The 13,451-nt window shown below is 44.5% G+C and overlaps 1 protein-coding gene across 1 annotated transcript; it reads right to left on the bottom strand.

The window, feature by feature from the left end:
- Positions 1-9,288: 9,288 nt before the first annotated feature.
- Positions 9,289-13,212, bottom strand: LOC120662404 (receptor kinase-like protein Xa21). The gene is made up of 3 exons (XM_039941557.1): positions 12,947-13,212; positions 11,610-11,874; positions 9,289-10,578 (listed from the first exon to the last, which is right to left on the bottom strand). The coding sequence occupies exons 1-3, from the start codon at positions 13,210-13,212 to the stop codon at positions 9,289-9,291; spliced, it is 1,821 nt and encodes a 606-aa protein (XP_039797491.1).
- Positions 13,213-13,451: the final 239 nt, after the last annotated feature.

A 13,451-nucleotide genomic window follows, 5' to 3' on the forward strand; every position in this document is an offset into this window, starting at 1 on the left:
TTGATGTAGCCTTATGAGATATGATAAGAATCGATAAATGGTGAATACTACAGATCAAGACAGAAGCGATGCGCCGTCGATCGAAGGAATGTGCCAAGAAGTTGAAATCTGGGATATTCGGTGACAGTAACTTGTGGCGAACTGGAGATCGAGGCGATGCAGCCCAGCTTGCTGAAGAACACATCGAAAAGCTACATTACTCCTACTCCTAGGGCAAAAAGAAAAAGGTACTGGAAAAGGTAAATGTGTTTTGTTGATCGACGTGATGAATCTGATTACAAACCCGTAGGCCTATATTTATAGGCTACAAACCCTAGTCGATGACGATATAACTTGGCTAACAAGAAACGAACTTTCTAAAACAAACTAAACCTAGATCTGACATGATAACATGATGACGAAGTCTGCCAATTCTTGCTCCATCAGTTGCGATGCCCTTTCAGTCCACGGACCCAATGCTCTCCATCTCTCCTTTGCTCCTGCATCGGCCTTCCATCGGCTCCATACAAAACCTGCAAACCATCGTCATGCATGCCCGCTCGTCACACGTGATCTTTGTTGATGCACGCTAATTAGCTGATGATCTTTATACTTTAAATTACATCAGATTTACCAAAATCCACCGTCAACATTAGTCAATAGTCCCCGTTCATCGGAGATGCAGAGAAGTTACTAGTTAGTACTCAGCATCAGCAGTGAGGCTGTCACGTCATGACTCGTGAGGGGATTTGGATGAGAGCACGGGCTGCCTGGTGCTTCGCGATGCTGGACGCGTGACGTTGCAGGCACGGGCTGGCAGGACGGCAGGGAGGAGTAACGTTCTAGAGCTGCTGAGACCGGTTGTTGGGCCATTTCTTTTAATTTGTATGGGCTTTTGAAATATAACTAGTACAGTAAAAAAAGGAAGAAAAATTTGCTCAAGATTTTGGTAGTCCTACCTAGGCCTATATGGCCTACTCACTAGGTCCACCACTGCTTAGTAAGCCACTTTAGAAAGCCAATACAATCCTTATGGAAGTGTCCAAGCTTGCCATAGAAATGGCATCCTTCTTTCTTTTTTTCACTTCTAGCATTAGAGTTGGCGTTTTGCTGGGGTTTCTATTGCTGCTTATTCTGCTGGATTTTTTTAGAAGCTTGCCCCTTATTTTAAAGAGAAATTTTACAATGATTGAAAAAATAGGAGTCGTTCATCTGATAAAATCTTACGGTGGTGAAGGTGGGAAGTATCTAAAAGTACTTAGAATAAAGTACCTGGTACTTCCAAAATGTGGGACCAAGTACCAAAAAATGGGACCGAATACTAATTTCATTTAATTTTTATAAATATTTTCCATAGATCAACGACTACAAAAATGTTCAGGGTAAAAGTACTTGAAAGTACCCATTGGTACTTTACAATCATTCTAAAAGAGCTCTATTTTAAATTGAGGATTTTTAGGATTTATATATTCATTGACAAACCTTTTATATTATCGTTTCTGAGAGGCCTGAAATTGACCAATATGTTCAATCCTCTCAGCCTTAAGCCTTTCCTCCTCTTGAACACATATGGCTATCATTTCATCAACGCTCCATTTAACTTCCATAGTATTATAATTGATAGTAAATGGAGAAAACACCGGGGCAAAGATGACATTATGAAATGCACAAGAAAGCCATCAGAAATTTCCATTTTCAAAGACTTAAGTTTAGCAGCCATGTAACATTTCTTCACAATATGCTCTATTGAGCTTCCGGTTGGATTATACCTCTTCTACAAGCCTCTTTATTAGAGTTCTTGAATAGATTTTTGAGGAACTTTTGAACTGATCCTCAACTTTGCTAAGGTATTCCTTAGCACTTTAAGAGTCCAGCCTCTAATACTTTCAATAGTGGAACTTTTAATTACCATGAGGCACTTACGACTTGATGGCTCCCATAATGCCTTTTCATCGTTATATACCTTTAGGAGTGCTTCATAATTTTCAGAGTCCTCCTCAGGTTCTTTTGGAGCATTATTATTGAGAGCATAATCGAGATCCAGCAGAGCTAAAGTGATCTCTAATTTTTCTTTCCATGAAACATAATTGCTCCCATTAAGTGACTCAATACTGTTTATTAGTCCAGTAATTTGAGCATAAGATGCTGCATCCAAAAACATAATGAGAAACTTTAGTGAGCAACACCATAAGCTATTTTTATTGATCAAATTCAAGCCAGAATTGAATAAGAGCAATAAAATGTGTGAAAATTATTCATTCATCAGCTTTGGACAGAAAAATAAATAGAGTTCACACTTTATTATATGCTTCAAAACTTATTTTATTAATCCACCAAACACCTTTGGGCAGAAAAGATTGGAAAAATAAAATTTTGTGAAAAATTATTCATTCATCAGCTTTGGTAAAAAAATGAATAAAATTCACATTTAAATAGAGGCATTCATCATAAGTCATGTACATTATTGCAGGGGCAACATGTACTAAAACATAATGAAAAACGTAAAGAAAACTTATTATTTGCATCGGGAAAATATAAATAAAACTTTAATGGTAAAAAGCCGAATAGATATATGCAGCCCATGAATTAAATGAAAAACTGCCTCATAAAATAACAAAAGGGCTCAAAACTAACATTGGCCAATTAGAATTTGCAGCCAAACACCATGCAGCCCATATGCAAAATATCCAAAAATGGAAAATTTTAAATTTTAGCTCGGCCGAACCCCACTTTTTGCTTTTTGGTCTTTTTTTGAAAGATTATCACATTTAGACCCTTCCAAAAACATTTTTTCTTTCCGAACCCAAGGGATCTGTGCCACAGATCGTGGCGCCGAGGTTACACGTCTCGACGCTAGGATTCGTGGCGCTGACCTTTGGGCACCCGTCCATCGCGGATACCCGCGTGACGATGACATGGCAGCCGGCTCAGCGCCACGGGCCAGGCCAAAACTGATCAGGCCCGTTAACTCGCACCGCTTCCCTAACTGGGCTCCAAGACCAAAAACCTAGGCCTGGGACGGGAAAACGGTGCACCCGCGGCGGCCCGTTAGGCCTGCAGAACGGCCGGCTCCTGTGCACCGTCGGATTTCAATCCGACAGTAGGAAGCGCGCCCGCGGTAACCAAAACCGCAGGCCGGCCAACGCCCCCTGAACCCTGCGGCGGCGGGCGAGCAAGGCGGAGGGAGCCGCCGGCACTGCCCAGCTCCACTCGCCGGAGCTGTGCGCCGCGCAGTCCCGTTGAGCGTGGCTTGACGGTGCCCTAAAGCCCCCGGCCGCTTGCAATCCCCGGCGGCGACGCGGAAGTGCAACAGGGCCGACCAGCAACGACTTCCTCGTCGGCGACACGCGCACGAGGAGGGTCGGCAGGGACTGGTGCAGCAAGGATGGCAAGGCCGCTCGGGGCCATGTCCCCGAGCTTGCGCTTGCTACTAAGGTGTCAGCCGCGGTGACGGTGAGTCCAAGAACGGCCACCGCGGCCCTTAGATACATCCATTTCCCATCATCTCAATAGAATTAGGGTTACGGTTAAAGGAATTGGGGAATTCCTGAGGTAGGGTTTGGGAATTTGGGGATTTTACTGTGGCTAGGTTTCATGATTTGGGGATTTAGGGTTTCGGTTCCTCATGAACCGAGGTGTTTAAGCTTCAATGTACAAAATTTCACCCTTTCCCCTTCTTCTATGTGCGACCCATGACCCTCAATGCACAGTTATGCATGAATTTGAGTAGAACAGTGACAAATCATGTATGAACATGATGAACAACATAAGCTTAAATTAAACATGAATGAGCTAAACAGTGTGCTAATTAATACATGTTCAACATGAATTGCATCAAATTTTTTATGGGTATGCACATAAACATGAAATGCCACGGGTACATCTAGGGAAGCGAAAAACACGCATGAACAAGGATCCAAAAGGATCTAGCATGGCTCTGGTGCCACCGTTAATTCCTCTGGATCATCTAGATCCTGATGGATCACAATTAAATGCTTCGAGGAGGGTATAGGCATACCTTCTTTAGATGTAAAAGCCATCTAGATGTGTAGATGGAGTGCGTAGTTCTTCCTAGTGCTTGCAGTAGAAGATTTTGATCAGGAATATAATAAGTGAGGGAGGATAGAGACTTATCTTTTTATCATGTCTATCTCCCCTATTTATACTACTGTGCACTATGGGAATCCACACCAATACAGTTGGTCATTGCCCACTGATCATAGGCAAAACCATTTGAGGCTTAATGGTTTATTAGATCCCAGCCATTGATTTAGGTTTTAACCACTGAGATCAATTCCAACATGAAAGATAAGTGATTTGTCATCCTCATGCCATTGCGCTGCCTGCACATGCAGCTGAGAGCTGGCAACTGATTACCATAGGCATGATGGTGTGGTCAAGGAGGCTTTCAGTGATGCTGCTTTCTGTAAGGTAACACTGCATCTTCAATTTCGTCAGTTAAATGAATGGATGTCTTCAGTTTCGTCAGTCATTCAGAAAAACAGAGCGAGCCGGTGGTGCAGATGGGCTCGACCAGGTCCGTGATGGGCTCAGCGGGCCCGTCCTTTTTTTTGTTTTTTCAGTTCTATTTTCATAGGCGGGCGGGACAACCGCCTCTGAAAATCTCTATTTTCATAGACGATAGGTCAGAGGCGTTTGCCTCTGACCGCCTCTGAAAATGATTTTTGACCGCCTCTGTAAAGGTTTTTTGTAGTAGTGAACGTATCACCAATTAACTTGTGTCATCTTGACGATTAGAAGAGAGGTGTTTTGGGCAGTGAATTGGAGTCGGCTTTTCAAGAGAGTTTTTTTATTGGCTCCCATTTACCCCCATTTGGTCGCCCGTTCTGGTCCCACACGCTGTCGACGGGAAGGTCGCTACCACCAGCGTTATCTTAAACGCTAAACGGTAAATAGTCAGTCGCCCTTTGTTTAGCGTTTAGGCCGTTTAAATGGTGTTTAAACGGAGTTAAACGACCTAAACGGTTTGGCATAGTAATATTAAAATATACATATTTATGTACGTAAATATTAAATATGCTAGAAAATCTACATATTTGCACATGTAAAAAGCAACTATTATGGCAAATAAATTTTTTTGGAAGAAATCTAAATCCCACAATATTTCATATACTTACTATGCTAATTGGTTCGGTATTGATTGTGGTAGTTGTAATCCTCCTATTGACTAAATTATAAATTAAATGATCATTATCTCATCTAATCATGTTTAACTCAACTCTGTTTAGACGGTTTAGATGGATTTTAGCGGTATAAATAGGTTTAAATAGTCCAACTGTTTAATTCACCATTTAGCACCTAAACGACATGGGTGACCTCTATTTATCGTTTAAAAATTGTTTAAACGGACTAAATGGCTGTTTAGGCGAACAGAGCCTACCACTGAAAGCACAAAAACTGTTATATCCTGGAAATTCGCTCCCACGAGTAATTGAACCTAGGACCTCATAGCTACTAATCCTCTTGTAACCACCTAGCTACAAGCTCTTTCGCTCATCTCTGTATAAGGGTCACCCATGTTTGTTTGGGCTTCTGGGCATTTTTTCAACGTGAAAATTTAGAAGTTCAAACAAACAACAAACTAGTGCAGCTTCTAGAAACTAAAAGCTCAGAAAAGCTGAGTTTATATAGAAAGATGAAAATCTTAGTTTTCTAGGTTTTTTAGCCTTTTGATCCTAAAAAAGCTAAAAGTATCATTTAAAGCTATGATTAACCTTTTAGAAGAAAAAAAAAAAGGTGCAGCAGCTTAAAGAAAAAAAGCTCTAAAAGCTGCAGCGCAAACAAACAGACTCTAAACATCTCGATCAAAATGATCCAAGATAAAAACACATCACCATAAGTTCATACCGCAACCCCATCTACGAATAACCATATTCTGCAATGGATAGAAATATTTGAATATGGATCGGACAGCTTGAAAACATGACAATTGCCAAAATATTCCGTGTATCGTTTTAAAAAAAAAACTCCATGTAGCTTGAAAGCTCACCGTTCGTCGGCCCGACAGCCGAATCTGCCCCGCTCCCCGTCTCCCGAATTCGCACCCCGCGCGCTGAAAATTCCCCATCCCCGTCGCCGTCACCATCGCCGCCGCGCCGCTGCCTCCACACCCCCTCCGCCCACCTCGACGCCACCCAATACGCCCTGCGCCGAGCCGCCGCCTCCCTCCTCGCTCGGCTGTCATTTTATCCCCTCGCTAGCTGGGATGCTCACACCCATCGTCGGAATCGTCCTCACTCTTGGGGGGAGCGCACGGTCTCCGACCCCGGCCCCCCTCCATGGCCTCCACCGTCACTGGTAAGTCCTCTTCCCCCTCTCGGATCTGAGGAACTACTCTATCTGGACTAAAATGTCTGATTGTTTGCTCTGTCTGACATTGAATCAAACAATTTTTCAGATCGGTGCGGTTTTAATTTTGCAGCTACTACGTTGTCGTTCTTCAGCCCTCCTCCTTGACCTGCTACTGTTCATGGGAACACTGGTAACTGTAAGTCTGTAAGTAGCTCGATTTGTTGGATGGTCGATCGATTCTGTGGCAACTTGAGTCAGCTCACTCAGATCAGAGAATAGTATTTGTAGCACCATGTCCTCCAGGAAAGTTTGCAATTTAACTTTCATCACTACTTTGAGTCTTTGAGATATGTCTATATGAAAATAGTTTGGGAACTTCTAACTGGCGGCGGTAGCATACCAATCATGTTAACGTTCATTTCCAGTCAAAAGTATTGGTTAGCGCAAATATTGTCCATGGTATGCAGGTGCATTATCTCAGTATTTCTGGCAATTTTTAGTTAGCCCAGTATTGATCAATGCTTCATGGTCTTTGCGGAATTTGTAGATCAGCGTGGTTTGAATTTACAGTTTAGATTTTAGAAAATATCAAAGGGTGGTTGTTTTCTGCTGATGTGGCTTAACCAAAAGCCTTTGTTAGGAGTCAACTATGTAGGATAAAAGGATAATACAAGGGCAGTAATGGTATATCACCTATAAATCTCTCATCTCTGGAGCTGGAGCTAACCAGCTAGCCAATCATTCTTATTGATTGCTCTAGATCTAAAATGGATCTACTCCACCATGCATGGATTTGAAATTTGTAGAACAGAGCTAGAAAATTAGAGCTTCAAATTCGGCCCTGAATAAGCTAGGATGGGTCATGCACTCATACATGCTTAAGAATGTGGAAAGAAATATAAGTAAAACAAATCTCTTGATCCCAAACCCATGCTAAAACCTAGAACATATGTTTTTGTTATTGCTGATAGCCCTGAGAACACCATTTATGGCACTATTATTGTTCCTACGATATGGCAATACTACACTGGCTTTGATAAAGTCTGGAACATATAATGAAGAAAATATATGATGGACTCTAACAATACATTCATGAGAAACATGACAGTATAAGACAATGGTTACTGATATGATCTGACATCACTTAGTTATACTGAGTGCTGGAATATTTCTCTCTGATAGCATGCATCTCTGCTGCAGCTTTGCTCATTGATAACCGCTCTGTGGGCAATTGCTTTGAGCACAGGATACCAAGCTGAATGACAGAAGACAAACATTCTTAATTTTTGTTATATACCTTGTATCATTGCTAGTGTTTGGTCCTTCACGTAGCCATATGCTGGCATCTGCTATCTCCATAACCTTGTCTGGGAAAGGCACCTCAGCATAATGATGCAGGCTTATGCCATCTTTAAACATAGGCAAAATTGGATCTGTGACACAGAAAGATTCCCGTTTTAGAAATCTACCACCGAAACACCTCGGTACACTTTAATACCAGCGAAAGTTTCGGGTCTGTTTAGTTTATTTTGCAAAAAAAAATTGCAAAGGAATCTTGGTCATTTGAAGTACTAAATGAAGTTTATTTGCAAAACTTTTTGCATAGATGGGTTGTAAATCGCGAGACGGATCTAATGATGCTAATTAATTCATGTTTAATCAATAATTAGCGGATGGTTACTGTAGCATCACTGTTGCAAATCATAGATTAAGTAGGTTCATTAGATCCGTCTCACGATTTACAGTCCATCCATGTAAAAAATTTTATAAATAGACTTCATTTAGTACTTCAAATTAGTAAGATTCTTTTTCACTTTAATGCGTTTACGGCTTTTTTGCTTTTACATGTAAACTAAACAGACCTTCCTCCGTTTAGATATTTGCCACTCTGTCACGTCTTCCGTTCATCTGTCTGTCTTCTCCGTCCATCCGTCCACCCGGCCTCCCCCTCTCCTCGCGCCGGGCGCTGGGCGCGGGCCCCTCCCTCTCTTCCCCGCGACGGCTGCCGGCCTCCTCTGCGCTGTGGCCCTGCTCGCTGCGCAGGTCGCCGCCCCCTGCTCAGCATCAGCAGCAGCCGCCGGCTCTCGTCTTCGACGCCGCCCGCCTGAGCGGCCAGGCCGACATCCCGCAGCAGTTCCTCTGGCCGGCCGACGAGAGCCCCACCTCGGACGCCGCCGAGGAGCTGCCCGTGCCGCTCATCGACCTGTCCGGCGGCGCCGCCGACGCCGAGGTGGTCCGGCAGGTGGGCGAGGCCTGCCAGCTGCACGGCAGCGCCTGGGCACGAGCAGCGCTGGGGATTGAAACCCCCGCGGCCGCCATTGCCGCCGGCCCCGAGCTTGGGCACCGCCGGTGAAGCTCATCCTCCCGGCCACCTCGTCCCCAACCAACCGCAAAAACGAAACCACGGTGAACCCCTGGTGCTCCTGTGCTCGTCACGTGGTACCCCTGGTGCCAGCGAGGAACCGCTGCCTGCTGTGGCTCTCGGACCGGGAGACGGAGGCCATGGCGGCCGCGGAGCTGGACGCCGTCGAGCTGCCGGTGTTCGTGGCCGCAGTCTCCGACGTGCGGCGCACCGATAGGACGCCGCTGTGCCGGCACTCGCTCCGGCTGCTCGCGCTCGTCGCCGGCGAGCACCCGCGTGATGCTGTCGCGCTGCTCGTGCCCAGGCTCGTGGCCGCCAATGGAAGCAGGCAGCCATCTAAACGGAGGGTAACGGAGAACGGTAACAGAAGTTGACGGCGTAGTAGAAATCTAAACGGAGGAAACTTTCGCTGGTATTAAAGTGTACCGAAGTGTTTCGGTGGTAGATTTCTAAAATAGGAACCTTTGGGTGTCACAGATCCAATTTTGCCTTAAACATATCATTTGTTGGGCTCCTTCCTGTGAACATCTCGATCAAAGTGATACCAAGACTAAAGACATCACCATAAGTTGATACTGCAAGACCATCTCCATATTCTGCAATTTATTGCAAAGATGTCATGTGCATAGGGCTAATTAGGTGATATAATGTGAAGAACATGGGGACGAGCAAAAGTTACCTGGAGCAATGTACCCAATGGATCCTCTTATTCCTATGGAACTGTTGGAATTCAAATGTTGGTTGCTTGTTGCTTCATCTAGAACTCTAGCAATGCCAAAATCCCCAACACGAGCTCTCATGTCCTGATTAAGAAGAATGTTACTTGGCTTTAGATCGCAATGGATGACTGGTGGCTGGCAACCATTGTGAAGATAGTCCAAAGCATCCACGATGTCCACTGCGATATCTAACCTCTGTGACAAGCTGAGTGCTCCTTGCCCATTTTGGCTATCAAAATTTGAGTGGATCCATCTGTCTAAGCTGCCGTTAGTCATGAACTCAAAGACTATTGCTCTGAAGTCATGAGCCTGGTGGTCGATGCTTGAATAGCATGTAACGATCTTTACAAGGCAGCGGTGCCTCACTCTTCTCAGTGCCTCACATTCAGCCTGGAAGCTTTTATATGATCCTGATACCTGGAGATTGAACACCTTAACAGCTACGGCAGTGGCTTGATTTTCTAGAGTCCCTTTATATACTTTACCATATTTTCCTTTTCCAAGCACATTTGCTTCTGAAAATCCATCTGTTCCTTTCAATATGTCATTGTACGGAACTATTGGAAGCTCGGGCTCTGTGAATTGTGGTGGTATTTCTTTTTTTGATGCTGTCTTCAACTTTCTGTAAAGAAATCCAGCCCAAACAACAAAAATTGATAGCAGGAGAGCTCCTGCTGTTGGGATTGCTATTCTAAGAGACTTCGACATGCCTTTCTTATTCTTTCTTGCACTAGAGCTTAGGCATTCTGGCAGATGGAGCTGTGGTACTCCGCCGCATAATGCATTGTTCCCAACAATTGATAGTCCTGTTAGATTTGTGAAAAGCCCTTCTTTTGGTACTTCCCCATGCAAATTGTTGAAGGATAGATCAAGGCGGAGCAGAGACGTTTGATTGCCTAATGATTCTGGAATCGTTCCTGATAAGTTATTGTGGGCAAGGTGCAACTCCTGCAAGTTGGTAATGCTGGCTAGGTTGCCAGGGATGCTACCGTTCAGTTTGTTGTTCGTCAAATTGAGGAAAGAGAGGCCTGCCATTTTGTTGAATGTAGCGGGAATGCTTCCTTGGAATGAATTGCCATCCAAAGCTAGTTTTTCCAGGACTCTACAGTTGCTGATGGTATCAGATATGTCACCTGACAATTTGTTGTTAGGTTCTAATCTTCTCTGTTTCTGGACTAGGATCACATCTAGTGTACGAATCGAGTACTGGGGTATAAGTTCTAAGTATAATATCAAGAGATTCATTCTAGACCTAGTACAAGGGAGAGACACACAGAGAGAGAGGTGGATGAGAGACACAGGCCATCCGCGGGAGTGGATGCAGAGGAGCCGTTGCCGGTGGGCGCCATCGCGTCGATGGAGCCGAGGATGGAGGCGAGGAAGTCCGGCTCTTCGAGGCGCTGATCCGGCGGCGGCAGTGGACGGCGCAAGTCCCGGCGTCCTTCGGGCCTCCACCGGCACTGGCCGATGACGGGGTTGGCGGAGGAGGACGTCGTGGTTGCGGTGGCGGAGCTTCCCGTCGGCCTCGCGCTAACCCTAGATCGGTAGGGACTGTGGGAGAGGGTTGTGGCGGCGGTGAACTTGGGATTCCGTGCCCCGGGCCCTCTCCCTATTCTTTATAGCGCGGGCGACGGGGGCCCACCAGCCATGTTTGGCTGAACGCCCCCGATCAGGGCGCAAATCAAGGGATTGGCCAGATCTTTGGATCTGGCCGTTGGAGATCAATTCCAACATTCTCCCCCTTGATCTCTCATTGTTCTTATTCTTGTTCTGTATCTGAGTTTATCCATCCCATCGCAGATCAGTGTATAGGGCGTGCCTCGTCATGACAATTATTACTGTCAGATTAACAGCCACAATCACCTTTCCGGTCTAAAACAGATTCTTATTCTAGGGCCCTCTTTGTCCAGGAATCATAGGCTTTTCCTTAAACCCATGCCGGCTAAGTGTTCTCTGAACACATTGGGTGGTAGGCCTTTTGTAAGTGGATCCGCTAATATCTTGTTCGTTCTGATATGTTCTAGACAAATAGTTTGATCCTGGACTTGCTCCTTAACAACATAAAACTTGATGTCGATGTGTTTGGCAGCACCACTCGACTTGTTGTTATGAGCATAGAATACTGCTAGCTCGTTGTCGCAGTATAATTTCAGTGGTTTTTCTATGCTGTCGACCACTTTCAATCCGGGTACGAATTTCTTTAGCCATGTGACATGTCCCGAGGCCTCATAACATACCACAAATTCAGCATACATCGTGGAGGATGCTGTAACTGTCTGTTTGGAGCTTTTCCACGATATTGCTCCTTTTGCAAGAGTGAAGATGTATCCAGATGTGGACTTTCTATCATCTGCATCTCCTGCAAAATCTGAATCTGAATACCCTTCTATTTCTAAAGTTTCTGATTTTCTATATGTTAGCATGAGGCCAGTTGTGCCCCTCACATAGCGCAAAGCTTTCTTTACCATTTTCCAGTGCTCTATGCCTGGATTACTCTGGTATCTGCCAAGTACCCCGGTAACGAAACTTAAGTCAGGGCGTGTGCACACTTGTGCATACTGTAAGCTTCCGACAGCTGAAGCATAAGGCGCTGCCTTCATTTGCTCGAGCTCATACTGGTTCTTGGGACACTGATGTTTCCCGAAACTGTCGCCCTTGACTATTGGAGCAGGTGTGGGCTTGCTCGCATGCATACCGTATTTCTTTAATATCTTTTCTAAGTATGCTTTCTGTGATAATCCTAAAACCCCTCTTCTTCTATCTCGGTGAATCTCAATTCCTAAGACGAACGAAGCTTTACCAAGATCTTTCATATCAAATTTCGAGGACAAGAATTTCTTTGTCTCCAGTAGTAGATTAACATCACTGCTAGCTAGCAGAATGTCATCCACATACAAGATGAGGAAAATAAATTTTCCGTTTTTGAACTTCGCATAAATACAATTGTCCTCTTCATTTTCTTTAAATCCAAACTTTCTAATTGTTTCATCAAATTTCAAGTACCACTGCCTCGAGGCTTGCTTCAAGCCATAAATCGATTTTCTCAAGCGGCATCCTAAATTTTCTTTGCCTTCCATGACAAAATCTTTGGGCTCAAAATCTTTGGGCTGTGCCATGGACATTTTCATACAAATCCCCATTTAGAAATGTCGTCTTCACATCCATCTGATGCAATTCTAAATCATAATGTGCCACTAAGGCCATTATTATTCTGAAAGAGTCTTTACATGAGACCGGAGAGAATGTCTCATTGTAATCTATTCCTTCTCTTTGCGTGAAGCCTTTTGCCACGAGCCGCGCTTTATATCTTTCTATATTCCCTTTGGAGTCACATTTCGTTTTGTAGACCCACTTGCAGCCTACTGTTTTGGCTCCTTTGGGAATTTCTTCTAAGTCCCAAACTTTATTGGTATTCATGGATCTCATTTCATCTTCCATGGCTGCAAACCATTTGGATGAATTGGCGCTTTTCATGGCTTCTTCAAAAGAGGTGGGATCACCCTCATTCTGTATTTCTTCACTATGATAGACTTCATAGTCCTTAGAAATAGCTGGTTTTCTAGTTCTTTGTGACCTTCTCGGGGCCACTGCGACTGGTATTTCTTGCACAGGAGGCTGTTGTTGCTCCCCCTCATCCATGGCAATGGGTTCTACTTGGTCCTGAGGAACAGGGTCCTCATTTCCATTTAATGCCAAGTTAGGAGAACCAACAACAGGTGGTGGCACCGCAGTTTCTTGCACTGCAACGTCAGGTAGACTGACAGCAGGTGTTGGCACTGCAGTTTCCTGCTCTATCGGTGCCACAACCACAGGTAACGAGAAATAAGGCTCTTGAATCATCGGAGTGGGAACGTATACCCGCTTCTCCTCAAGGTCTATTTTTCTGGCTACTATGCTCCCCCTGATCATCTGATTTTCTAAGAAGGCAGCGTGTCTTGTTTCTACAAACTTAGTGTGTCTGTCGGGACAATAAAAGCGATATCCCTTAGATTTTTATGGATAGCCAATAAAATGGCAACTGACTGTCTTGGGATGTAGCTTCCCAATGTTTGGATTAAACACTTTGGCCTCAGTTGGAC

The sequence above is a fragment of the Panicum virgatum genome, chromosome 2N, assembly GCF_016808335.1.
Source record: "Panicum virgatum strain AP13 chromosome 2N, P.virgatum_v5, whole genome shotgun sequence".
NCBI lineage: Eukaryota > Viridiplantae > Streptophyta > Magnoliopsida > Poales > Poaceae > Panicum > Panicum virgatum.

What these genes read in the sequence shown, in the direction of transcription:
- LOC120662404 (XM_039941557.1), bottom strand. Translation starts at nt 13,212, where the DNA reads ATGATTCAAGAGCCTTATTTCTCGTTACCTGTGGTTGTGGCACCGATA. An exon ending in GTCGCAGTGGCCCCGAGAAG is followed by an intron (nt 11,875 to 12,946) that starts GTCACAAAGAAC and finishes GGTACTTGGCAG; the next exon opens with ATACCAGAGTAATCCAGGCA. An exon ending in CGATGTATGCTGAATTTGTG is followed by an intron (nt 10,579 to 11,609) that starts GTATGTTATGAG and finishes CTTATACCCCAG; the next exon opens with TACTCGATTCGTACACTAGA.